Genomic DNA, 25489 nt, shown 5'->3' with positions numbered 1-25489 from the left:
CGTGAATATTGAGTTTTCCTTCCATGCAGACATTGTTTGTCTGCATGCTTTGTTTGTTTTGTTGTACAGACAGCAGCAGTTAGGAGTTATGTAATAATCCTTTGTGGGCCTGACCATGGTCTCCAGTCTGCTCGTGTTGGGAGGGAAATTAACTCCAGCACATGTCGTCAGTGATCAATAAAGTTTTGACAGTCCAAACAAATTTTAAAGTGTATATACGTAAAACTGATTAAATGGTTACACGAGGGTTTTTTGTAAGGCTTGTGTTGGATAAATGAGTCTTTATTTTGGCGGCTTACCCCTAAACCCCGGGAAGTGGTACGGTCCGCCTGACGTCACCTATTGTTTACAAATCAACCGGGGTGGTTGATGTTGCTGAGCGGCGCGTTGCGAGTCTGGAGCGGCCATTTGTTTTCATTCAAACTGCTCACGAAAACACAATCGCAGAGAGCAGGACGACGCCAGGATGCCCTGTCGGAAGGAGAATTACATCTTTCTGGAGCAGTCGGTCACTGTGGACTCTAAAGAGGTGGACGCGCTGGTGACGAGGATCGGGGAGGCTCTGCAGCTCCACGGCGGCGGCGGCGGCCACCAGAAGACGGTGTCCGTGTCCGTGTCGTGCCTGCACGGCCTCACTGGTTCCAGTTCTGCTGGGATCAAACAGGCGAACAGCAGCGCGGCGGCGTCGGCTCAGAGGCGAGGAGGCTGCTACATGCGCCTGAGGAGCCGACCGCACCGGTGGAACCGCAGGGCGAGCCCGTACAACATCCCCGGGTCTAGTGGCGAACAGGACTGGGACCGAATCAAACAGTGGAACGGAAAAACGATGGCTGCGGAGGAGGAGGATCCCCACCGGCTGCTCCAGGAGTTGATATTATCGGGGAACCTCATCAAAGAGGCTGTGAGGCGGCTGCAGTTCTCCGCCGCGGACTGTGCAGAGTTCCCCCCAGCGCCGGACGGTACCCTGCTGATGGACTAACAGAACCTCTGCCACACTGCCTGACGCAAGAACCAGGACTGACCCGTTAGAATAAACATAGCACGGACTCGTATCGCCTTGGATTTGAGGACGGTTAGTCCGGCTAGCTAACGAGCCGCCCTGGCCATCCTGAGCGGTTCAGAAGTTCGGGGCGATGTTTGTGGGTCAGAACGTCATCGTGGCGGCTCGGTCGGGCGAGATTTGGACACTTTGTTTACAGTGATGCTGTTGGCAGAAATCTCACATTAAGATCAGCTTTATGCTCGTATTATTTTGGATTTGTTTCTCCAACATGTGAATCTAGAACATTTCTGATACCGAACCCTGGAACTCGTTGGAGGACAGTAAGCTGGCAGCTCCTCATTTATCGTTTTAAAAGTTAACCTTTGTCACTCCGCCGCGAGCGACGGGCGCGTGAAAGGTCCGGAAGAACCGACACGCTGGATTCCCCACAATGCAACGGGATGTTTGTTTGGAAAGGTCGGTTGTCACGTGGTGCGTTCCCTTTTTTGAAATTCCGACCAGGAATTTTGTCTTATTCTCTTTCTCTGTGTTGAAGAAAAAAAATCACCACCAATGCTTCGTAACGAAGTAGCTGATAACGTCCCTGAGTACTCAGGGTTTTGTGTTCTCTTAATAAAGTAATTCATTTTTCCAGACTCATGGTCTATTTTGTCGTTTTATTTTAACTTCACCTTGTGTGCATTTCTCCTATTATCACCTTTCCTGCTGATGATCAAGCTACAGTCTGTTTATTTACAGTGCATGCGCATTAAAGCAGGTCAGGGAGAGGGCTCCCCCTACTGACGCTGTTGGGTACTGTGGCATCCACGTTGGAATTACTGATTCTAAAAAATCAATAAATGAGTCCCAAAATTTACACCAGCAGCAGGCTCATGACTGTAATTTTTAAAGTCGAGTGAAGTCATGCGTTGGCTTAAAAGTCGTGTGGTCAATCCCTAGCTAAAACAGCCCTCTGACTACTAATTATCGTGCTCTTACAATTACGTGAATTTGGTCAGTGAATTGACCAAACATAGAGAAAGCATAAAATAGGATAATCATTTAATCCGACAAAGGGGAAATCTGCAGTGTTGCAGCAGCAGTTTAGCATTCATAGAGGGAGCAGAGGTCCATATGCATTTTCAAAATGATAAAGATTAGTACATGCAGCTGTACACAGTAAAGATGAACTCCATACAACAGTGAAAGAGCTCTCTTAATGTTGCATCACACATCTGGAAAGAAAACCCTGTTTCACATGTGGGAGTGTATTATTGCACACATTATCTATGTTCCTATTAAACTGTCCAGTCCAGTCGAACTGTTCATTGTGGAGTCTGACAGCAGCTGGCAAGAAGCAGCAGCAGCCGTGCTGTCTCAGGGTGTCCCGGAGCTGGTGGAACAGGTTCTGCCACAGAACAGCTGCTTTCTCATCCTCCTGTCTCCCACTGAGTCCGTTAGCTGATACTCTCCTTCGCTTTTTACAGCTGGTTAGTTTAAAGGTACCTTAAAACCAGAAGGACAAAGGCTCTGAAATATTTTATTTTCATTGAAAGCAGCAGATGCCCGATCAAGATGAACTGTAGTTAAAGTGGTGGCGCTGTTTCCTGGTAGTTGACAGTGAACAAATCATTATCTGTTCCAACATTTTCATGTAAAAAGCACATTTAATGGAGTTACTCTACGTTCTATCCGATCATTTGACAGATTATTTATTAGTGCAAGGTTCATGTCTGCCAGGCTGAAGATGTGAGCTGCTCAGCACCTGTACAGACAGGATGTTTGCCTGTTTCCTCTCTGTGATTGTCCTTGGAGCTCTACTGTTTGGGCGCCCCCTGCTGTACACCTGGATAATAAACCTTTGTGGTGGGTTTGTTTACACTAATTCGATGTGTGAATAAAAACATTAAAGGAATGAATTTTTGGTCTTATTATTAACCCAGTCATGAATGTGTAGCTACTAGTAGTGCTAAACATCAGAATTTTAAATTATAATTAATTGTTCACTTGTGGTTCACATGTATAAGTTTATGCTGAACATGTTCAAAATGAGATGATTAGATGCTTTGAAAGTTGAACCCAGCAGTTGAATATAATCATTCCTCTTCACCTTCAAGAATGTGCTACTCTAATTTGATTTTCTAAAACTGAAAGCATTTCAGATTATTTCACTTTCTAAAAGAGCACACGGAGAACCAGGAAGACAAAAGCTCTGAAATATTTTATTTTCATTGAAAGCAGCAGATGCCCGATTAAGATAAAATTTTCAATGAGTTTAGCACACAAATATGAAAGTATTCCATGAAGCAAATGTCACTGGATGCTGATAATCTCTCATGTCATGTGGATCCAGAAGCTTTGCTGTGTTCATGTGTTTAAGGTCACTTGAAGATAAAGATAAACCTTATGTCTGGGCTGGTTGTCCGCCTCACAAATCCTGCCCATTTGTTCATATATTGCCCGTCATTTCGAAACCAAAAGTAAAAACACCCTATTTAAGGGTCTGTCAGGACCACTGAGTCCACTTCTGCTTCAGCTGCCGCAGAGTCCTGCTTCTCCACACAGGAAAGGTAAAAGATCAGATTCATATCAGACTACAGATCACTTTGTGATCACACATGTTGGTCTAATTCCTCTTGTCGCTATGAACTCTTCTCTGGGACACAACTCGTTTCCTTTATATTTTTCCCACCGATGTTGCGCTCAAACCGTCTCTTTCTGTGCTGCATTCCACAGATTAAACTCGGCTACAAGATCGCTGCTCAGGTAATGTTTATTGCACTCACAACCCAACAAACTGATTGATAATCCTGAATGGGTCCAAACACGCCAACATAATCCAAAAAAACACGACTGACAAGAAGCTGCGACACTTTAATGCTACGCAGCTAATGCTACTGGAAATGTGTATGTGTTGTTTTTTTTCTTAAAAAAAGCAAACGATGAAAACGATGACTTTTAGTTGTTTGAAGGCGACTTTCAGAGCGAAAATGATACTCCGATCTTCTGCCTCCAAATCAACAAACCTTTAACTACGAGCTTGACATTAGCTAATTGTCTAATAAAAACAAACATTTCGCTGGGCCATGACCCAGAACTGCGTATTACGACAATTAAACATTTATTCCCATGTACCTTTACCTGACTCTACTATGCTTAGTGACAGTACTCACCCGTTTTAAATAGAAAATAGAATAAAACAGCTGTAGCTACGAGCCTGCTGCAACTCGCTTTAGGAAAGATCACTCTACAACCACGGCGACCCCAGTGGTGTGGAGGACCAATTACAGCCACAACACGTGAGACGTCTTCGGTCTATTACTTATTCAATTTAAGTCTTTCTGACGATATTCTAAGGATCAAATTGTGACAACACAATTATGTGTGTCACACTATCGTGACTGAATAAATCCCCTGGCCCCAGGAAATCAAACAAAGGAACTTTTGTGACTGTGACTCAGTTCATTTAAACCTATCTATAATTTCTCCCTCAAATAATGGTGGTGAAAATTATCTCATGTTCTCAGAACCTGGAAGAGAGTTAGAGGTAGAGCTGGATGTCATGTGCATAACAGTGAAAGTTAAGTATAGGTATTCTAAAAGTGTTGCCAAGAGATAGACAGCACTGTGCAGCTCCTTCAGTGAGCGGCTGCTCCACCCTTGCTGTGTGAAGGAGAGGTATCGCAGATCTTTCCTGTCGGCTGCTGTCAGACTGCACAATAAAGATAATGCCCGCTAGTCTGCAGACTAGTAGGCATAAATAAATAATTGCTTTTACCACTGGACTTCGCACAATAACCTTACAATTCTCAAATTGCATTTCAATCATTTTGCACACACTGAATATTAAATATTCTGATATGTATATTCTTCAGGTAAACTCCTGTCTGTACTATGTACAGGTATTCAAAAGGCTAAGTATCCATTTATCTTGGAGATGTATACCGTATTTTCCGGACTATAAGTCGCACTTTTTTTCATCGTTTGTCAGGGGGTGCGACTTGTACTCTGGAGCGACTAATATGTTGAATAAATAAATAAAGACACATACTCAGTTCGTTGTGGGTCATGTAGCTGAATTTGTTACGTTAGCATACCGTAACCCTATTGCTAATCCATGCTAATGGATTGCTAATTGCCTTTCAAGATAAAATGTATGTTCTTGGTCTCGGATTTTATCAAATAAATTTTCCCCCAAAATGCGACTTATAGTCCAGTGTGACCTATATATCTATTTTTCTTCTTTATTATGCATTTTCTTTGGCTAGTCCAGAGTCTTCAACTCTGGAGCAACATATAGTCCAGAAAATACAGTATATATATTTTTTATATTCTTATTTTTAAAAAAATTCTCTGTGTGTTTTTGCTGCTGTTGCGCTGTATATTTCCCCATTGTGGGACAAATAAAGGAATCTGAATCTGAATCTGAAAAGAGGAGTGACCCCAGAAAAGAGCCCAGGTATTAAGAAAAAGGGCTGTGATGTTTAACTCAAGTGGTGTAACCCTAACCCTTAACCCACTTTATTTCACACGATTAGTTTTATGATGAACAATGTGTTCAGACAGCAGGGCGCGCTCTAGCCGAAACTTATGCAGGCAACTTCCGCGTCACTGAGAGTTCATGGATCCAGCTGGGCCTCTTGTGTCCATCAAAGAGAGAGTAGACACGCCCCGACGAGTAATGTAATTTCACGACTGTAAGGTGCACTTAAAAGTCTTGAATTTTCTCCAAAATGGACGGGGCGTGCCTTATGTGTGCACCAAGTTCCAAAATCTGTAAAGGGTTTTCGGCTTTCACAAAAGCCATTTCGGATTCATTTTGTTCATTTCGGATACTGAAGATGAGGACTTTGATGAATTTGTGGATGAGGATTGATCAAAAAATAACGTGAGTACATTGCTAAATACGCTAGCATGCATGTTTTACCATGCCCTATAATCCGGTGCGTATTATTTATGCGTTAACTACAGAAATAACACCCTTAACTGAGACTGTGCCTTTTAATAAGGTGCACCTTATATTTTGTAATAACTTAATTGAAGTAAGTAGTTAAAATACAAATAATTTATTAAAATATATAGAAAAATGTGAACAAATCTAAAATATGTCAAATCAATAATAGAAATAATTAAAATGCTAAATTAATCATATTTTAGTATGCATATATAATATGTATATTATAATATATTCAAGTTAAAACATTTTTTAATTGAGCAATTTGAAAGTAAAATTAAAACTATATTAATTGGCATTTTGTTTTGCTTCTTGCTGTTATCAAGGTTTTTAACCTTCATTGGCTATCTTAGAAAATAATAAAGATGAATAAACGTGTACAAAAGTCTGACAACTTAAGGCCCAATGGCATTCCCTGAATGGGTCAGGAACAGCGTACTTGCCTATGTACGCAATGTTAGATAATGACCTTAACTTCATCGCCTGTGAAACCTGGAAAGCTTTAAGCTTCCTGCCCAATCCCAAATTGTGAATAAATCACATAAAACCCATTAGATTGACGGATCCGTCCTGACCAATACCTCATTCCATCACATGAAAAAGATCAATCAATCTTTATTTAAATAGCGTCTGTTACAATCACAATTGTATCTAGGCGCTTTACAGAATCCCAGGGCCTGACCCCCAACAAGCAGTGGCAGGAAAAGCTCCCCTTTAACTGGAAGAAACCTTGAGCAGGACCAGGCTCATGTAGGGGGACCCTCCTGCTGATGGCCGGCTGGGTAGAGAGAGTGGAGAAGGGGGAGTAGAAGGGGGGAGGACAGGTAGAGCATAGAATAGGTAGAACATAGAAAGACATTACCTTATTTTCACGACCATAAGGTGCACTGTAATAAAAGGCGCAGTCTCAGTTATGGGTGCTATTTCTGTATTTAACACATACGAAAGGCGCACCGTATTATTAGGCGCATGCTAAAACATACAGTAAAAAATGATAACGGAAGTAAAACGGTCAGTTTCGACACATTTATTGAACAAAGTATTCATTCTTCCACCACAAAACCATCAAAGTTTTCATTTTCTGTATCTGAATTAAACAGGTGCGCTATTTCAATGTCCAACATCCCGAATTCCTCTTCTTCATCATCTGAATCGGACTCACCCACCGGTTCCGCTTCAGTGTTGATGCCAGCTTTTGTGAAAGCTCTTACAATGCATGAAGACGGTATCATAGCCCATGCGTCTACAATCCACCTGCATATGGTGGCATAACTTGCCCGCCGCTGCCTCATAGTCTTCGTGAAGGAGTGTTTGCCTTTCGTCATCCAACGCTCCCACGATGGATAGATCTCATCCATGATGGTGATGTGGCTGGGCGCGGTTATCTTGTCGCGGGAGTAGGTGCGGAAGATGGCCGCCCTCTCCTGGTTAGGGTTAGGGAAGATGGCCGCCCTCTCCTGGTAATCCACGGGCAGCCGCTGCGCAACAGTTGTCCTTGGACGTATGGAGAGATGCCGCCTCCTCATAAAGCAAAAACACCAATACGGACCTCCTTGGAAGTGCTCAATGTTTCTTCAGCAATCGCTTTGGCCTTTTGTCGAATGGTGACAGTAGAGACGCCCCTCCCAGTTGTTCGCTGTTCCACAACCAACTGTTCCACTTCCAGCTCGGGCCACCTTGATTTGTTCCTGCGGAAACTCAGCTTCGTCTTCCTCACTTGGCGCAGTTCACTTTCCCGTTTTCTCCACTTTCTGACAATGGACTCATTTACATTAAAATGTCTTGCAGATGCTCGATTGCCATTTTCAGCCGCATATTCGATGGCCTGCAGTTTAAAGTAAGCCTCATACGCGTCTCGCTCGACCGGCACCAGGGAGTCCTTACGCGTAGGTGTGCTGCTAATCGATGAGCGGAGCATTTACCGTAGTGCACCCACCAAAGGCGCACAGCAGATTTTGGAACTCAGTCCACACACAAGGCGCACCATATTTTAAGGCGCACTGTCGATTTTTGAGAAAATCTCAGTGTTTTAGGTGCACCTTTATAGTTGTGAAAATTCTGTATATTAATTAAAATAAGCTGCCAATTCGAGTTGAGTGGGTCAGCCGGGTCGGAGTTCCGTAGGTCAGCATACAGCTATGAAGGCGGCGATACCTGTAGATGAATACAGAAGGGGGCAAGCAGAAAAGATGCATCCAGACCTTTTTGCATAAGCACCTTGATTCTCTGACGAGAATCATAGACCCTGATCTACTGCCTTAACCTGCAATCCTTCAGTCTATTCTTACTCTTGCATTAAATGAATTGGGACTATGCCTATTTTCTTCCTGGGGTCTTTCAAATTGGACCAGCATTGGTTTAAGGAACAACTTGACTGTCAGTGGGGTCTGAACCTTTTTTGACATCAGGATTTTGTTTTGCTGTTTTGAGGTATGTTGGAATTGAGAGGAATGGATGATGTGAGTGATCAGCAGTAAGAGAGAAACAAGACAGAGTTTAACATGATCTGTGGGCAGGGGGAACCAGTCCAAGGTTCCTCCAAAGGTGGAGGTCTTTGATATGATAGAGGATATTGATATATTTGATCACTGGTTAACAGACTGAAATGATAACAGCTGTGCTTTAAAAGATCAATGGTATGTTAGAAAAACAGATGGAGCATAACATCACTTCTGATTCTCAGACTCCGGTTTGTCTACTCATGAGACTCCATTTGTGGATTTATTTGTTTTACAGGCACCCATCCAAGAAAGCAATGGCGGCCTCATCGAATGAGATGGATGGAGCAAGAAATGTCTTACGGGCAGTCTTTAATTCCCTTCCCACTGGATGGAAGATGATCGCTATGGATTTTGTAGAACAAATATCGAATGGAGTATCTTCTCAAAGAAGTAACTCCTTTGTGGAAGCAAGTGGATCATTCGCACACCGAATTGGTCAGTAATGCACAGGTTGAAATTTGAAGACACACACACACACCATTAATGTGCAGACTCAGAGATCCTGATTTATTCTTCCTGAGCAATCTGAGAAAATACATCTTATTTTTGGTTGTTGAACAGGAGAGAGCATCTGAGGGTTGAATACCTAGGAAAATAAAGATCTGTAAAATTCTCCCATGCATTCCTTTTGTGCGGAGTGTGGGGAGGAGTCCAAAATAATTTCTTCTGTTTTTCCTGTATTTGGGGTCAGGTTTTTAGCTAAAGACCACTCTGCCAGCCTCTGCACCTCCTCCTGGTACATGAATTAATTTCCCTGGCAAAATCCAGTAAAATGGAAAAAGAAAAAAAAACGCCTGGAGTTAGGCGGAGTTGAGATGATGGAGGAATTCTATCAAAGGACCTTTAACGTAGGAGCAGATGGAGGAGGAGTAGGATAAGCCAAGTTCCAGCACTTTATTCACTAGGAAGTCTGGAATGATGATGTTTAAATATAAGCTAAAATTGACAGGAAGCATCTTGATACAGTTGACTCAGTGGTGCAATGTGGGCTGTGATGACTACTGTATGCAAACTGTCTTGGAAGGTAAAAAGCTGGACTTGACTAAAAAAACACTATTTTTACTAAAACATATTTACTAGGGTGAGTAAAGTCCTTTGTGTCTGACTAACCATGCCTTCAAGCCTGGCCCGGGTCTTTGTAGCAAGGTCTAAGACTCTTCCACATGCTAATGGTGTCAACTCTTGTCACCTTGTTCGGACATTACAAAACTGTGGAGGACGTTGAAACATCTATGTTAAATGTTTGGTTTGTATTTGTTGGCTTTTTTTCATTAGAGTCTCAACAGAAAAGACAGAAATTGTGACACAGTAAATTTTTTATTACAGTCTGAAGCAAAATCCAGACTTTTTAAAATGTGCAAAATACAAACTAGCAAACCTTTATTAAAAATACACTCAACTTAATTGCACATAAAGCAAATTTAACATTTTCACCAATAACTTACACTAGCTTAGTTCATCAAACATTAGTGATGTGCTGAATTTTTGTTAACAGCAAACCAATTGCAAAATGCAAGCAGAGAACTAAATGAATGCTGCTGGAAATCTAGCCAGCTCTGCATACAGGGAACAATAACATTACTTTCTAAATATACTTCTTGGTTTGAGGTGAACTCGCCAACAATGTGAGTCATAAAACACTTCAAACAGTTGAGGCACTCTGTCCTGTTACTCAACGGTTGGTGCCCTAAATAGCATCTATTTTATGAAACAACTTCTGGTTCTTTATGTTCATCCCTCTTTATCCTTGGTCTTCTATTAATCACCTTTTTTTTCCCCCCCTAAATGTCATGTTTATGCCCACTGGTATCCCTCAGTGGCCATCAGCTCACCGTGTAGCTCCATCTGCTTTTCTCATTTGCCCCTCACAACATTAACAATGTCTGTATCTTATTGTTGGACCATGGTATAGCCATGTTTGTAGCCTTTATTTTTGCTGTTGCTGGGTTTTAAAAATGGTGGGTTTGCCTTTTCCAAAAAAAGGGTTGCTATTGTGATTCATCTACAACATCAACCATGGAGGCACTAAAAAAGTTCCTACTCTGCCCTGATACCTCTACTGGGAAAAACTCAAAATTGTTCTTTGTCAAATTGAGTCATGCTGACTAGGTTCTAGTTGAACAATGGCTTTGGTGTAGCAGGGTGTTGGAGTTGGGATGAGTTATATGGGATGTGGTAGGTAGCCTTTTGACCTCGAAACTGGCAATAAGGTGTTTAACTAATAGAGGTAGTTTTTTGTTATTTCTGTTTTGCAGTCTTTGTGGATTATTCTAAGCCTGGTTCTAACCTAGGCCTCCCTGATAGCCCGCCTTAGTTTAGCTCTGGCAACACTGTCCTCTGCTTGGTTACCATATCTGAAGGAACTAGCGACACCTATTCAAAAAAACAGGATCTAAACAGCACTTAATGACAATTAGTGTTCATAAACCAGTCCTGATAGCCCAGCTACAGGACTGGGAAGTGAGTCTCGTCCTAGTTGAGTTCAGCTGAGAAGTGATTGGTGCTAATCTGGTCTTTTGAAGAGGCTGTAGGGAAAAAGAGCAGTGACAAGTAGTCATATTGCCCCAGGTGAGGAAGAGAAATGGTGTTTTCACCAGACCATCACTGCCTCCTGCATCTCCAACATTGGGTCAGGTAAGACCAATGGTATTCACTTGAGATACTGGAACTCATGTCATACAAGTTATGTCCAGAACTGTCTGACTGGGATCATTGTATACATACTGAAAACATACCAAATTGGAGTCACTTTCGAAGCCAATTTAAGTTTCCAATGCTGTTGATAGGACCCTGTTTGTCTGATTTTCTAAGTCTTTCTTGAATCACTTCTGTAGGTTCCCAGGACAGGGAGCTGAGGAAAGTGGCCCAGGCTGTGATCGTCCCACTGAAGAGTGGACTCCAGTCCTTCAATAAAGTTTCAGAGATCCTCCTCAGTGTCCATGCAGACATGGTCCTTCCAGACACTCAAACCTTTCATGATATAAGAAGACAGATTCTAAATATGAAACGACAACTAGAAAGCTCTGAGAGGATAGCTGCAGAGGAGCTCCAGGACCTGGACAGGCAGACTGAGGTTCTCACTGCAGACCAGGGTCGTTTAGCAAGGCTGAAACAGGAGAAACAGTTAGAGTTAGACAAGCTACAAAAACAGCTGGGCTCTTACAGGTCTTCTTTGGAGACCTACAAAGATGCTCTGAACACCCAGAGGAGAAACCTGGAATCAGCAAAAGAAACTTTAGAGAACATGAGAAAGAAGAGGGATGAAGCAGAGACGATGAGGAATGTAGGACTTGGTCTAATGGTCATCCCAGTCGCTGGATGGATTGTTGGTGAGTAAATAAAAGTTGAAGCTTCAGATGATTTGAAACATGTTCAGTATTTTTGTGTTTGACTAAAGTTACTAGAAGACAAGTGTGAGACACACTGAAGATGTTTTTGGACAATCACGATCTGGTCATGTGAATCTATTTTACATTTATTTCAGGACCTGTTGTGGCTATTGCTGGTGCAATAGATATGGATCAGGCCTCTGATGCTGTCAACACTGCTAGAAGGGAGGTGGACAGCTGTGAATCTCAGGTCACAAAATACTGCAACAAAGTGTCGGAGTTCCAGAGCTTGATCTCCAAAGCTGAACGTGAAATCCGACATGTTGACCACAAAATTCATCAGACTGACGCCAACCTGCGAGATTTGTCTGGGAGGCGGGAGGTTGTTGCTGATGTTCAGAGTAAAATGAGGAGAGTTGTCAATCAGCTGGGGGTGCTGAGTGGGGTGGGGAATGTGGCAGAGCTGCAGACCCGCCATCTGGTCCTGTTGGGGCCTGTGATGAAGGTGATGGAGGAGATGACAACAGCACTGGGTCGGATCACTGGAGAGGAGCTGCTGAACACAGAAGGGATAAGGAGCCTGTTGGGGCGCATGAAGAGGAACCAGGAACAACTAAAGTGCCTGGTTGATGCTAAACAGGGAGCAGATGATGAGTATTATTAACTGATGTTCTGCTGTTTGGTGAATTCTAACATAGAAACACCTGTGGCTCATTGATAAAAAGCTGTCAGGACATTTGTCCTCTTCTGAATGAGTCCAGCTCAGGAGAAGCAGTTTTTTCTTTTGTGTAATAGTCTGTTTATAAAACCTGAATCTTCTAAATGTCTGAAAATTTCATGATAAAGGCTGAATATGTTCTTCCAAATGAGACTACTCTGTTTGCTTTATGATCAGATGTACCTCAGGATACAACAATGAACTCCTGTTACTAATTGAATTTTGTTTGGAGGGTTTTCATTTCAGGTGTTGTTCTGCAAAACTAGAACAAGTCATCATGAGGTAGACGGAAATCTACAGCTCAGCCGCAGAGGCCGAGGCAACGCTTTAATTCCAGATGGGATAGCTTTATTGACACTATTTTCTCTGTCAGTTGAATGAAGGTCCAATTCTTTTTCCTTCCTGATGGACTATCTTTATTTCCATCCAAAAAGTTTAAAGTGGTCAACACCAAAAACCTGCGTAGACACAAAGTTTCCTGCTTTTCTCCAGCTAACTTCATCCAAACAGTAGAGTGTGACACATTAACACCAAATAGGACCAGTGTCCTGGTAGTGTTAATGGCCCCTCCTAAGAATCTATTCTGGATAGTTGATGCCACGATTCGAACTCCCAGTCCTTAAATAAGTCCGCACAATATTCCAGTACATTTTATTACCTTAAAACCCAGAGATGTCACATGTAGGAGACATAAAGACTTGTGATCAGTTTAATCCACAAAAAGAGACAAAGTGGATCTGTTTTCACACAGTTGGAGATTTCCAAAGTGATGGAGAGATGAAGCTTAATAAATTAGTGAAAGTTATCATAAAGTTGTGACAAATTGGTGCCATGAACATAGTTTACAACCTAGAGATATGTGTCAACCAGGGGGTCCTAGAACTGCTGATACCTCTGGAGCTCCAGGTCAGATCGCCATGTGGTGGTGCCGTTTCCCAGTAACTGACAGTGAACAAATAATCTGTTCAACACTTTGATGTAAAAGCACATTTAATGGAGTTACTCTACGTTCTATCCGATCATGTGACAGATTATTTATTAGTGCAAGGTTAATGTCTGCCAGGCTGAAGATGTGAGCTGCTCAGCCCCTGTACAGACAGGATGTTTGCCCTTTTTCCTCTCTGTCCTTGTCCTTGGAGCTCTACTGTGTTTGGGCGCCCCCTGCTGTACATCTGGATACTAAGTACTAGGTTTGTTTACACTAATTGGACGTGCAAATAAAAACATTAAAGACATAAATCAGTTTTTGGTCTCGTTATTAACTCAGTCATAAATAACCATCAGACGTTTTATCTATAATTATTACTTTTAAACTTTGTTGTTGTTTCACATATCAAACTGGACAAAGTACAGGTGGAGGTCACCCAGTTCACCTGAGCTGATGGCTCAAAGGTTCACCACTGTCGTCAGGTGAGTCCTGCAGGTCTGCTTCTTCACAACTACTTGACCCACATTTTAAAGTATCAGCAGTTAAAGTCAGAAAGAATTAATGATTTGTTCACTTGTGGTTTACATGTACTAAAGTTCATGCTGAACATGTTTAAAATGAGAATCTAATGGTTTAAAAGTTGAACCCAGCAGGAGAATATATCATTCCTATTCACCTTCTGGTTAAATCAGGGGTGTCCAAACTACGGCCCGCGGGCCAACTGCGGCCCTTCGTCCATTTTTAATTGGCCCGCAAGACATTTTATAAATAGAATAGAATATGGCCCGCACTTCAACTTTTGCTTGAGTGTATTGCACCTCTTAGTTTTAAAACAGGAAAAGCTACTGTTGGCATCAAGGCAGTTGCTCCACCAAAAAGGAAAAACCTGCTTTTGCGCACCATTTTCCTATATTCGTATTATTTTTCTGAATAACTCAATAAAGATCCATTTATGGAAAGCTGTGATTAAGGCAGTTTTGTCTTTAATTACATTCAACAATATAACATATTTGACCACTTTTAATTGATTTTTCTAACTTTAATACACTAAAGTTAAAGCTATATACCTAATTTCTAGTAAGTGGCCCAGCCCCTCCTATATTTTTACTATAAACCTTAGGTATTACTATAAACCTTAGGTATTACTATAAACCTCATGTCTGGTTGTCCCCCTCACAAATCCTGCCCATTTGTTCATATATTGCCCGTCATTTCAAAAGTGAAAGTAAAAACACCCTATTTAAGGGTCTGTCAGGACCACTGAGTCCACTTCTGCTTCAGCTGCCACAGAGTCCTGCTTCTGCACACAGGAAAGGTAAGAGATCAGATTCATATCAGACCACAGATCACTTTATGATCACACATGTTGGTCTAATTCCTCTTGTCGCTATGAACTTTTCTCTGGGACACAACTCGTTTCCTTTATATTTTTCCCACTGAGGTTGCGCTCAAACCGCTGAATGCAAAGCTTTGTTCTCACCCACCGTCTCTTTCTGTGCTGCATTCCACAGATTAAACTCGGCTACAAGATCGCTGCTCAGGTAATCTGTTTATTGCACTCACAACCCAACAAACTGATTGATAATCCTAAATGGGTCCAAACACGCCAACATAACCCGAAAAAACACGATTGACAAGAAGCTGCGTCACGTTATTGCTACGCACCTAATGCTACTGGAAATATGTATGTGGTAATAAAGCCCCAAGGCAACAATCAAGTCGCTGAGAAACAGTTATGGATACGAGTACGTTGGGAGGCGTCTTTCAGAGATAACGTCTTACTTTTATCGTCTCCGTCTCCTGCATCTGGGCCGGTTGAGGGAGGAGCCACGGGCTGGTGACGCTGCGATTGCTAATCGGTGATTGGACAGTATAAAAGTTAACCGGGCCTGCTTATATGACGTCAGCAGACCACAACCCCGAGACGAAGAAAATCCTCGACACAAACTGCATTTGAGAAGATTACGCATTTACAAAATACATAACAAAATGTTCAAAAAGCCCATGTTTAGCAATAAATAACACATCTTTAAACTCTGCTTTTCTAAAGGACACAAATATTTTCAGACTTACCTGATACTGAAAAGTAAATTTAAACTGATTAGGAAAGAGCACCAGTGAGGAAGTAGTTTTATTGTGTTTACATGACATTTAGCTGGATCATGTGACCTACCTGATCACATAGTACCTGTGTTTGAACCTTTGGTATCTATGTTTCTATATAGATAAAATCAGTGTAAAGCTTTTAACAATACTTTAATCAAACAAATGGAGGATCAACAGAATTCAGTGAAAGTGTTATGTTTCTGGATCCCTTGTCTAATATAAGTGACAAATACCAAATGCAAATGTTTAACTTCAGCATTTTATCTAAATCAGCACAAATGTTATTTATTTACCATTTTAGTCACAGAGCTGATGGCAGACTAACATATTTAAGAGAATAGCAACCTCACTTTAACATGTTTCCAATAGATTTATTCATCATTGTTTCCTCATATCATATTGGGGGAAGTTTCCCAAGTAGCTATATTCCTCCATTAAAATCAACAAAACCTTTATTAAGTTTTGACACTCATCATTACATGTTTGTGGTGGCCGATTAAAAATGTTTCTTTTGCCTCACACTTAATGGTGCTCATTGTGCATCTCAAATTGTGTAGCGGTGAGACACATGAGTCAGTCACATTGCGCATATTGTGCAAAATGGAGACTCTCAATCGTGAGCCCTGCACAGTGCAAGTTCTTCATAAAGGGAGGGGCGGCCCTGTTTGTGCCAATTATGAGCTTGCCAAGTGCCAACTCCCAGAATTCTCTCCTGTGAAATTCTCTCCAATCCTGGGAGTTGACAGGTTTCCAGTCTGACACCCTGAAGCAGGACGCTAAGCAGGAAAGAATATAGCCATGTTACACATTTGCAAACTGTAGGTCCTGGGCTACATGGGTTTATAAACTTACCAAGCACCAAATGCCATACGGCTCCAATATGTCATCCAACTAGCCACATTTCTAGTTCTATGGCTACGATACGCACACATCACAGCCTGAAGAAATAGAGCAAAATCACCATCGGTGCGCTCTACACCTCTTCTGAGTGTGAAAACTATTTTATTGGTTGATCAACATCATTTCCAGTTTTGTTTCGTGGGACATATGACTCATTCTTTTTGTCACTATTGTTGATGATATATTGATATAAAGTGATTCCAGACACTTCTTTGATTTTCATGAAACACGTTAATTGCACGTTTTTATGTATTTAACATCTAACCGTTGCTTTAGCAAAGTGGAAAGTTGAGTGGTTACCCATTTTATAATCACATATGGACTTTTGGTTAGTTTACCTCACAATAGCTGTTGATAATAACCTTTGGAGCACATTATCTCCACCTACAGGACTGGAGTGGAGATTTCTGTTCCTAATTTTTGATACTTGTGATGATGGTTTTTGTTGTTACTATGGTTGATGATGTATTGATATAAAGTGATTCCAGACATTTCTTTCATTTTCTTGAAACATGTTAAATGCACTGCATTTAATAAATATTTAGCAAGAAAAGAAACCACAATCAGCATCCCAGAATGATGAAGAGAACACAGAATTTGAGCGGTTTTTTTTGGTAATTTTATAAAAAAAGAAAGTAAACTATTGCAGTGAGAACAGAGCTTTAGGGTTTGTGAGGTTCTTGATTTCTCTTGATCGTCTGTGAAACTCAACTAAAGTCTGCTGAATAGACAGATTGGGCATCTGCTTCACACATGACAAAATGACAGGAAAGATGAAGTAGAAGATTTGGCAAACAGCAAATTAAGGTGATCAGGTTGATTCTGAGCTGCAACGGCATCAATCCGAAGGGATTCTGTAACTAAAATCTCATGCAGTGACTTTCAGACCAGGGGAGTGCAAATCTTGATCTATGCAAACCAGGTTGCTAAGCCACTGTCTTCTTGACATAAGGGGAACTCTTCTCTTCTTACATTCAGAGTAGTTTTGCTGTAGATTTAGCAGTTAACTTTGAATATTTCATCAAAGTAGAAAAGTACTTGAAATCCTCTGTCCTGTCCTTTCTCTCCAGTATCGAAACATGGCCAACCAGATCGTAAAGACCACTCAAAGTCTCACCACTGCAGCAGAGATGCGGGAGACCACCAAAATGCTGATGCAGCCCAATGCAAACTGGGAGGAATACCTGACCCCTGCTCCTCTCTCTATTGCTATAATGGGGGAGTTGGTGTTCATCTCCTCCTGTGAAGATTTCTCCATCAATGAGAACCGCCCAGAAGGAGGTTTCAAGTACATCAAGTACCCAAACTCCTTCAGAGCCTGTCTGATGCAAGTGTGTAACTCAGGCTGGCAGGCTTTTAATGAGGCCCACAAGAACATGGATCAAATCCGTATTCACACGGGAACAGTTCCTGATTACATGAAGGCGGCAGTCAATGTTCTCTTTAACGGCAGTGATGATGTGGTCAAAACTCTTCTGCCAAACCAGCTGAACAACATCCGTGACATAGCAGAGGAGTGCGTGATATTGGCAGAAGGTGTTGAAAAGAAGTACCTTGATGTCATCTGTTTAATCCAGGAGCTGCTGGAGGCCTGTGTCAATGCTAAACATTTCTATGGAGAAGAGCTTGAAAAGGTGAAGATGAAGCTAGAGGAAACTAAAATGAAAGAGAAGACAGCCAAGCAGCTGAATGAACGGTCCAAGAAAGCAATGGAGGACTTGGAAAAGGAAATGGAAGGAGCACAAGAGGCATTCAACAGCGCCATGAACTCCATTCCCACCGGGTGGGAGATGATCGCCATGGATTTCGTGGAAGGAATCTCCTCAGCAGTAACAGGAATACTGAATGGATTTGTTTCCAGAACAAGTAACTCATCTGGGGGAGCAGGTGGATCACCCACAACCCTAAATGACAGTGATACAAAGGTTGATAATCTTGCACAAATAAGAGTCTGCAGCAAATCTGAGGAGATTCTGAAACTGGCAGGGCTTCTAAAAGGGTTCGTCAAAAATGGAGAAATAGACTGGAAGGACCTGTACGATCAGAAAAAGAAAACGTGTTCCAAGGCTAACTGGATTGAAGAGCAATTTGAAAGGATCACTGGGGAACTGAAAACGTTACCAGAGGAGAAACTACGTGACAGAGCACTGTCCATCTGTGAGCGTGGCATCAACATTTGTGAAGAGATGAACATGTATTCTCCAGAACACAAGTGGAATGACAAGCAGACCAAAAAGATGGTTAAAAGCATCAAAAAGTTCCATGAAGATTCACTTGCTTTTGACTCCAAGAGCAAGAAAATTTCAGGTACTCCTGCTCTGACCCCCAAACCACCAATGATGTTCAAAACGGAGAACAACTCAGAACACAAATCAGCCAGTCAGACAGTTTCTGAAAATGCTCGTTACAAGATTGAGCTGAGCAGAGAACAACTCAAGCAAACGCGTGACTCCTATCAAAAGAGTGTGGAGAACATGGAGAAGAATGAAAGGGAACTGACTGAGATTCTGTGTGAGATGCAAAAATGCAACATCAAAGAGATTGACTTTGACACCACCATCAAAATGCTGGTCAAGGGTCTGGACGCCATGGGCAGGGTCAAAGAGCAATGGGAGAAGATGGTTCGCTTCTTCCAGATGGTCTCCAACATTGTCAAAACCAGCCTCAGCAAGACCCTGAAAAACTTTGTTACTACATGTGATGACTCAAAGAAACTTTCTTACAACGACAAGCTCTTCACAAAAGACCTCCTGTACAACCAAGCCTTCCAAGCCTCCAACGTTGCCAGCCTGGTCCACATGATCTCAGGGACGTACACTGAGGTGTCCAGCAAGTACCTGATGGACAGAGTGAGCAGCCTGGGCAGGCTCATGGCCATGGATAATAAAAAACCTGAGTTCCATCAAGAGCGCGCCATGCTGCAGCAGTCCTGCCAGGACGCTCAGAGAGGTATTCTGCAGCTGGTGATCAAGAACAAAAAAGACTTTGAGAGGAAGACCGATGCAAGAATGGAGAAAATCGAGTGTGAACTGAAGGCCATTCTTCCTGCTGCCCCACCCCAGGAGACTGAGAGGATTAAAGAAATTGTCCAGGCTGGCTTTGAAGGACAGGAGGACTACTACTAATTCAACACGATTTAGAATAATTAAACTGTCGTCACATCAGCGCTTTGAGCAAAAGATACTACACAACTGCTTTTTGATGCTAATTACTCACAAACATGTGCAAGAAGACTTGGTAAAAGTTTGTAAACTAGTTTTGGGACTCGTGTTTTAATCTGCCCTCCACAAAAGTGAGACCTTGGGAGAAAATCATCAAGGCACAGCCAAAAAAACCCAAACCTGGTTGAAGAGACGACGCCAGTCTGACAGTAGAATGTGAGTGATCACATTTGATCTGTGAGTCCTGTTTTTAAGCTGAGCTGTTGTCTTCTTCGGATTGGGGTTTTAAATCGGATTGATCTCACAAAATCTCTGATGCATCACCTTTGCATGGATTCACTTACTGTTCTGATCTTCTGAAGACCCTGTTTGTTGACCTTCACACAAAGAAAACACTCTTAATAGAGACGGTAATGTGGACGCAGGACTCAAGGAGGTGCGCACAGCATGAGACCAGACTGGAGAACGATCACAGATATGAAGTGGACTAAAGCTCTACATCATCATCTCCTATCAGACGGACCATGTGGTGGCAAATAAAAAGATCACAGTAAAACTCAATGGTGAAAGAACAAGTGTCCAAGTAATTTCTGACCTGCTTAGTTTCTTTAATGAAACCTGGGATGCAACATGCGTGTTATTATAGTTATTAGTCAGTATTAGTACTTAATGTTAGTAATGTGTGTTGTTATTATTAGACTGATCATGGTGAAGGTCCTGAGGAACGCTGACTGCTTTGGTGCTTTTGCTGACAGTAGCATTGATGTTTATTCTGTGACAGCAGTAAATAAAGGTCTCCTGTTTAGACTGAACTGTTGTCTTGTCTCCTTCTGCCCATGACTGCTGTAAGGATTGATGTTTGAGATAACTGTCTTTATTTGTGATGGTACTTCCTAAACTAGCACATGTACAGTCTGTAACCATGCCCTCTGTTTAGCTGGAGGAATTTATCAGATCAAATGAAACACCTCAAAAATAACATCATATTAAAAGACATCACTTCTACAAGCACCATAAGGTCAAAGAGAAGTCAACCATCTCTTCTTTCTGTGCAGTATGAATTTTGATTCATGCAATTTTCAAATGCTGGACACAAATAGGAGATATGAGGACGTTCTGAGTTATCTGTAAAAGTCCCAGTTATCATTCCTGGGATGTACTCCAGTACTCAGTGGCAGACACTGCATGGATGGGTTCATTCATCATGCTTCCACTACATTGAACTCATGTATATTTGAGGAGAACAACTTCATATTGGTGAAAGTGTAGTTTGGGCGATGAGTAAGCTAGACTGAGGCAGTGAAAGGTCTTTGTCATAATGAGCTTTTTCTTTTTTCTTTAATATTTAGGTCTCCATCTTTCAGTCTAGTGTGATCATGGCTTGGAACATTTCCTGTAGGTATGTATCACAACCACAAGACTTCACAGTTTACATACAGTTTGATCAACAGTCAGAATTAGGGCTGTCCAAATGAACACGTTAACTTGCTTATGTCAAAATGAATGCATTCACTTTGACAGTCGGCCTCACAGGAAGTCTGTGGGTCCGACCAGCTGCAGCTGTCGGTCCTGCTGTCCACAGTTCTGTTTATGTGGGCGGAAGAGAAGCTACCTGAAGTCCAGGTCCGACAATGACGTGATAATTAAGGCGTTAACACTGACATCACTAATCATAATAGATACTGTTGTGGCTGGATTATGTGTGTCGTCTGTAAACAGGTCAGAACATTTGCATATGAGCCAAAATTGTCAGACATTTCACACAGTTATTTTTTAACACACAAAAACCTACATGGATGATACACATTTAAGGTACCTTTACACTAACCCACTGTAAAGCCAAGAGTTGAGGTGTGAAGAGCGAAGGAGAGCATCAGCTAACAGCTCACCATCAGCTCAGCTTCTGTTTTACCCAAACCTATAGCTACGTCCCAGGTGGGCCTTTTGGTGCCACAGTAATTATTGCCCCTGCTACCACAGGTGTCCAGAACTATAAATACTAATTATAAACCACAAAAGAGAAAAAATAACAGCAACGATCAGTAAATGCAGAAGTACATAAACAAGGTTTATAGATGGTTCACAAATATAAATGTAAACATATTCTTATTGAAACACCGTAATGACCTGTCAAGTGTTTGGTAAGTCGACCCTGTTGGTCCGGGTTCTTAAGGCTTTCCTTTTTGGACTCACAGTTCTGTAGGTTCCCAGGACAGGGAGCTGAGAAAAGTGGCCCAGGCTGTGATCGTCCCACTGAAGAGTGGACTCCAGTCCTTCAATAAAGTTTCAGAGATCCTCCTCAGTGTCCATGCAGACATGGTCCTTCCAGACACTCAAACCTTTCATGATATCAGAAGACAGATTCTAAATATGAAACGACAACTAGAAAGCTCTGAGAGGAAAGCTGCAGGGGAGCTCCAGGACCTGGACAGGCAGACTGAGGTTCTCACTGCAGACCAGGGTCGTTTAGCAAGGCTGAAACAGGAGAAACAGTTAGAGTTAGACAAGCTACAAAAACAGCTGGGCTCTTACAAGTCTTCTTTGGAGACCTACAAAGATGCTCTGAACACCCAGAGGAGAAACCTGGAATCAGCAAAAGAAACTTTAGAGAACATGAGAAAGAAGAGGGATGAAGCAAAGATGATGAGGAATGTAGGACTTGGTCTAATGGTCATCCCATTCTCTGGATGGGTTGTTGGTGAGTAAATAAAAGTTGAAGCTTCAGATGATTTGAAACATGTTCAGTGATTTTGTGTTTGACTAAAGTTACTAGAAGACAAGTGTGAGACACACTGAAGACGTCTTTGGACAATCACGATCTGGTCATGTGAATCTACTTTACATTTATTTCAGGACCTATTGTGGCTATTGCTGGTGCAATAGATATGGATCAGGCCTCTGATGCTGTCAACACTGCTAGAAGGGAGGTGGACAGCTGTGAATCTCAGGTCACAAAATACCGCAACAAAGTGTCGGAGTTCCAGAGCTTGATCTCCAAAGCTGAACGTGAAATCCAAGATGTTGACCACAAAATTCATCAGACCGACGCCAACCTGCGAGATTTGTCTAGGAGACGGGAGGTTGTTGCTGATGTTCAGAGTAAAATGAGGAGAGTTGTCAATCAGCTGGGGGTGCTGAGTGGGATAGGGAATGTGGCAGAGCTGCAGACCCGCCATCTGGTCCTGTTGGAGCCTGTGATGAAGGTGATGGAGGAGATGACAACAGCACTGGGTCGGATCACTGGAGAGGAGCTGCTGATCACAGAAGGGATAAGGAGCCTGTTGGGGCGCATGAAGAGGAACCAGGAACAACTAAAGTGCCTGGTTGATGCTAAACAGGGAGCAGATGATGAGTATTATTAACTCTGATGTTCTGCTGTTTGGTGAATTCTAACATAGAAACACCTGTGGCTCATTGATAAAAAGCTGTCAGGACATTTGTCCTCTTCTGAATGAGTCCAGCTCAGAAGAAGCAGTTTTTTTCTTTTGTGTAATAGTCTGTTTATAAAACCTGAATCTTCTAAATGTCTGAAAATTTCATTGATTTCATGATAAAGGCTGAATATGTTCTTCCAAATGAGACTTCCCTGTTTGCTTTATGATCAGATGTTCCTAACTTCATCCAAACAGTAGAGTGTGACACATTAGCACCAAATAGGACCAGTGTCCTGGTAGTGTTAATGGCCCCTCCTAAGAATCTATTCTGGATAGCTGATGCCACAATTCGAACACCCAGCCCCGAAATAATTCTGCAGAATATTCCAGTACATTTTATTACCTTAAAACCCAGAGATGTCACATGTAGGAGACATAAAGACTTGTGATCAGTTTAATCCACAAAAAGAGACAAAGTGGATCTGTTTTCACACAGTTGAAGATTTCCATAGTGATGGAGAGATGAAGCTTAAATCAGTGAAACTTATCATAAAGCTGTGACCAATTGGTGCCATGAACATAATTTACAACTTGGAGATATCTGTAAACCAGGGGGTCCTAGAACTGCTGCCTCAGTCTCAGCAGAGACAGAATGTTGATACCTCTGGTGTTGGAGCTCCAGCTCAGATCGCCATGTGGTGGCGCTGTTTCCCAGTAGCTGATAGTGAACAACTCATCATCTGTTCACTGCTCAGGTAATCTGTTTATTGCACTCATAACCCAACAAACTGATTGATAATCCTGAATGGGTCCAAACGCACCAACAATCTCCGAAAAAAACATGACTGACAAAAAGCTGCGTCACTTTAATGCTACGCAGCTAATGCGACAGGAAATATGTACAGACAGTATTTAAGTTAACCGGGGTCTGTATATTTGACCTCAGCAGACCACAACCCCGAGACGAAGAAAATCCTCGACACAAACTGTATTTGTGAAGATTTACAAAAAAACAACAAAAATGACCAAAAAGCTCATGTTGAGCAAATAAATAACACATCTTTAAACTCCGCTTTTCTAAAGGACACAAATATTTTCAGACTTACCTGATACTGAAAAGTAAATTTAAACAGATTAGGAAAGAGCACCAGTGAGGAAGTAGTTTTATTGTGTTTACATGACATTTAGCTGGATCATGTGACCTACCTGATCACATAGTACCTGTGTTTGAACCTTTGGTATCTACGTTTCTATATAGATAAAATCAGTGTAAAGCTTTTAACAATATTTTTATCAAACAAATGGAGGATCAACAGAATTCAGTGAAACAAAGTTTGTTGATCTTCTGGATCCTTTGTCAATTGTAAGTGACAAATACCAAATGCAAATGTTTAACTTCAGCATTTTATCTAAATCAGCACAAATGTTATTTATTTACCATTTTAGTCACAGACCTGATGGCAGACTAACATATTTAAGAGAATAGCAACCTCACTTTAACATGTTTCCAATAGATTTATTCATCATTGTTTCCTCATATCATATTGGGTGAAGTTTCCCAAGTAGCTATATTCCTCCATTAAAATCAACAAAACCTTTATTAAGTTTTGACACTCATCATTACATGTTTGTGGTGGCCGATTAAAGATGTTGTTTCTTATACCTCACACTTAATGGTGCTCATTGTGCATCTCAAATTGTGTAGCGGTGAGACACATCAGTCAGACACATTGCGCATATTGTGCAAAATGGAGACTCTCAATTGTGAGCCCTGCACAGTGCAAGTTCTTCATAAAGGGAGGGGCGGCCCTGTTTGTGCCAATTATGAGATTGCCAAGTGCCAACTCTCAGAATTTTCCCGTTTGAAATTCTCTCCAATCCTGGGAGTTGGCAGGTTTCCAATCTGACGCAAGACGCTAAGCAGGAAAGAATATAGCCATGTTGCACATTTGCAAATAGTAGGTCCTGGGCTACATTTGTGTTGTAGTATCTAAAGCCTGGTTATCTATTCTCTGTAGGCCTTGACCGTAATAAGAATTCAGTTTGTTTCTCAGCTATGTATCCATCCTGTGTAGGCCGTGGAAATCTGTAAGGCCTCAACTTGTTTGTCAAACAATCTGACACTGTCTCACAGATGTTTCATGTCTCCTGAGACTATATTTTACAGCTTCACGATGGGTGCTGTCCTCCTTCCTTTCCCTCTTTCCTTTTCTGTAAATAATCGGACTCTATACCATTTGGTCAGTTAGACTGTGTTATGAAGTCATCAGAAAAGAATGTGTTTACTCGATGGTATAAAAAGGGCGCTAAAGGAGTAAGCACTTAGGAGATCTTCACCATCAGGACCACGAGAACTCCCGCGGACAAACTGCAGTGTCCAATTGATGCCTGACTTTTCTCTCCAATTAACATCTCTTCAAACCAAGTCAGTGTCTGTGAAGATTCCTTCCTCATCAACACATCTCGGCTACCATCAGAACAAAATTCACCACAAAGTATAAACTTAAACAACTAAATAACCAAGTACCAAACGACA

General features: G+C 41.8%; 4 protein-coding genes and 2 long non-coding RNA genes across 10 annotated transcripts; 4 read left to right on the top strand and 2 right to left on the bottom strand.

Moving 5' to 3' along the window:
• Nucleotides 1-356: 356 nt before the first annotated feature.
• gbp (glycogen synthase kinase binding protein) lies at nucleotides 357-1638 on the top strand. The gene has a single exon (XM_011620634.2). The coding sequence runs from the start codon at nucleotides 467-469 to the stop codon at nucleotides 977-979; it is 513 nt and encodes a 170-aa protein (XP_011618936.1). The 5' UTR covers nucleotides 357-466; the 3' UTR covers nucleotides 980-1638.
• Nucleotides 1639-3504: 1866 nt separating this feature from the next.
• LOC105416984 (uncharacterized) lies at nucleotides 3505-19583 on the top strand. 3 transcript variants are annotated; one of them, XM_029839007.1, is made up of 3 exons: nucleotides 3505-3552; nucleotides 14924-14953; nucleotides 17489-19583. In XM_029839007.1, the coding sequence occupies exon 3, from the start codon at nucleotides 17498-17500 to the stop codon at nucleotides 19541-19543; it is 2046 nt and encodes a 681-aa protein (XP_029694867.1). In that variant the 5' UTR covers nucleotides 3505-3552; nucleotides 14924-14953; nucleotides 17489-17497; the 3' UTR covers nucleotides 19544-19583. The 3 variants fall into 3 exon arrangements, with proteins under 3 accessions (XP_029694867.1, XP_029694868.1, XP_029694866.1); XM_029839008.1 differs by lacking the exon at nucleotides 3505-3552 and adding an exon at nucleotides 14619-14727; XM_029839006.1 differs by lacking the exons at nucleotides 3505-3552; nucleotides 14924-14953 and adding an exon at nucleotides 17322-17397.
• Nucleotides 3803-12462, top strand: LOC105418696 (uncharacterized). 3 transcript variants are annotated; one of them, XM_029839021.1, is made up of 4 exons: nucleotides 3803-4563; nucleotides 8673-8872; nucleotides 11272-11766; nucleotides 11922-12462. In XM_029839021.1, the coding sequence occupies exons 2-4, from the start codon at nucleotides 8692-8694 to the stop codon at nucleotides 12428-12430; spliced, it is 1185 nt and encodes a 394-aa protein (XP_029694881.1). In that variant the 5' UTR covers nucleotides 3803-4563; nucleotides 8673-8691; the 3' UTR covers nucleotides 12431-12462. The 3 variants fall into 3 exon arrangements, with proteins under 3 accessions (XP_029694881.1, XP_029694880.1, XP_011617173.2); XM_029839020.1 differs by lacking the exon at nucleotides 3803-4563 and adding an exon at nucleotides 7717-7773; XM_011618871.2 differs by lacking the exon at nucleotides 3803-4563 and having other exon boundaries at nucleotides 7997-8872.
• LOC115250443 (uncharacterized) lies at nucleotides 9739-11616 on the bottom strand. Its single transcript, XR_003888994.1, has 2 exons — nucleotides 11493-11616; nucleotides 9739-11407 (listed from the first exon to the last, which is right to left on the bottom strand). It is a non-coding gene; the product is annotated as an uncharacterized lncRNA (long non-coding RNA).
• A 2105-nt stretch (nucleotides 19584-21688) lies between the features above and the next one.
• LOC115250444 (uncharacterized) lies at nucleotides 21689-22109 on the bottom strand. The gene is made up of 2 exons (XR_003888995.1): nucleotides 22004-22109; nucleotides 21689-21918 (listed from the first exon to the last, which is right to left on the bottom strand). It is a non-coding gene; the product is annotated as an uncharacterized lncRNA (long non-coding RNA).
• On the top strand, nucleotides 21896-23155 carry LOC115250440 (uncharacterized). Its single transcript, XM_029839029.1, has 2 exons — nucleotides 21896-22277; nucleotides 22433-23155. The coding sequence occupies exons 1-2, from the start codon at nucleotides 21896-21898 to the stop codon at nucleotides 22939-22941; spliced, it is 891 nt and encodes a 296-aa protein (XP_029694889.1). The 3' UTR covers nucleotides 22942-23155.
• The last annotated feature ends 2334 nt before the right edge of the window (nucleotides 23156-25489 follow it).

This window comes from Takifugu rubripes, chromosome 7 (assembly GCF_901000725.2).
Source record: "Takifugu rubripes chromosome 7, fTakRub1.2, whole genome shotgun sequence".
In the NCBI taxonomy this organism is placed as follows: domain Eukaryota; kingdom Metazoa; phylum Chordata; class Actinopteri; order Tetraodontiformes; family Tetraodontidae; genus Takifugu; species Takifugu rubripes.
Note: the sequence above shows the minus strand (reverse complement) of the source record. Positions and strands in the feature narration are given on the sequence as shown.

Excerpts from the sequence above, each read along its gene's own strand:
- gbp (XM_011620634.2), top strand. The coding sequence starts at position 467 with ATGCCCTGTCGGAAGGAGAATTACATCTTTCTGGAGCAGTCGGTCACT.
- LOC105418696 (XM_011618871.2), top strand. The coding sequence starts at position 8,575 with ATGTTAGAAAAACAGATGGAGCATAACATCACTTCTGATTCTCAGACT. Across the intron at positions 8,873-11,271 it reads ATCATTCGCACACCGAATTG|GTTCCCAGGACAGGGAGCTG; the intron begins GTCAGTAATGCA and ends TCACTTCTGTAG. Across the intron at positions 11,767-11,921 it reads AGTCGCTGGATGGATTGTTG|GACCTGTTGTGGCTATTGCT; the intron begins GTGAGTAAATAA and ends CATTTATTTCAG.
- LOC115250440 (XM_029839029.1), top strand. The coding sequence starts at position 21,896 with ATGGTCCTTCCAGACACTCAAACCTTTCATGATATCAGAAGACAGATT. Across the intron at positions 22,278-22,432 it reads ATTCTCTGGATGGGTTGTTG|GACCTATTGTGGCTATTGCT; the intron begins GTGAGTAAATAA and ends CATTTATTTCAG.
- LOC105416984 (XM_029839007.1), top strand. The coding sequence starts at position 17,498 with ATGGCCAACCAGATCGTAAAGACCACTCAAAGTCTCACCACTGCAGCA.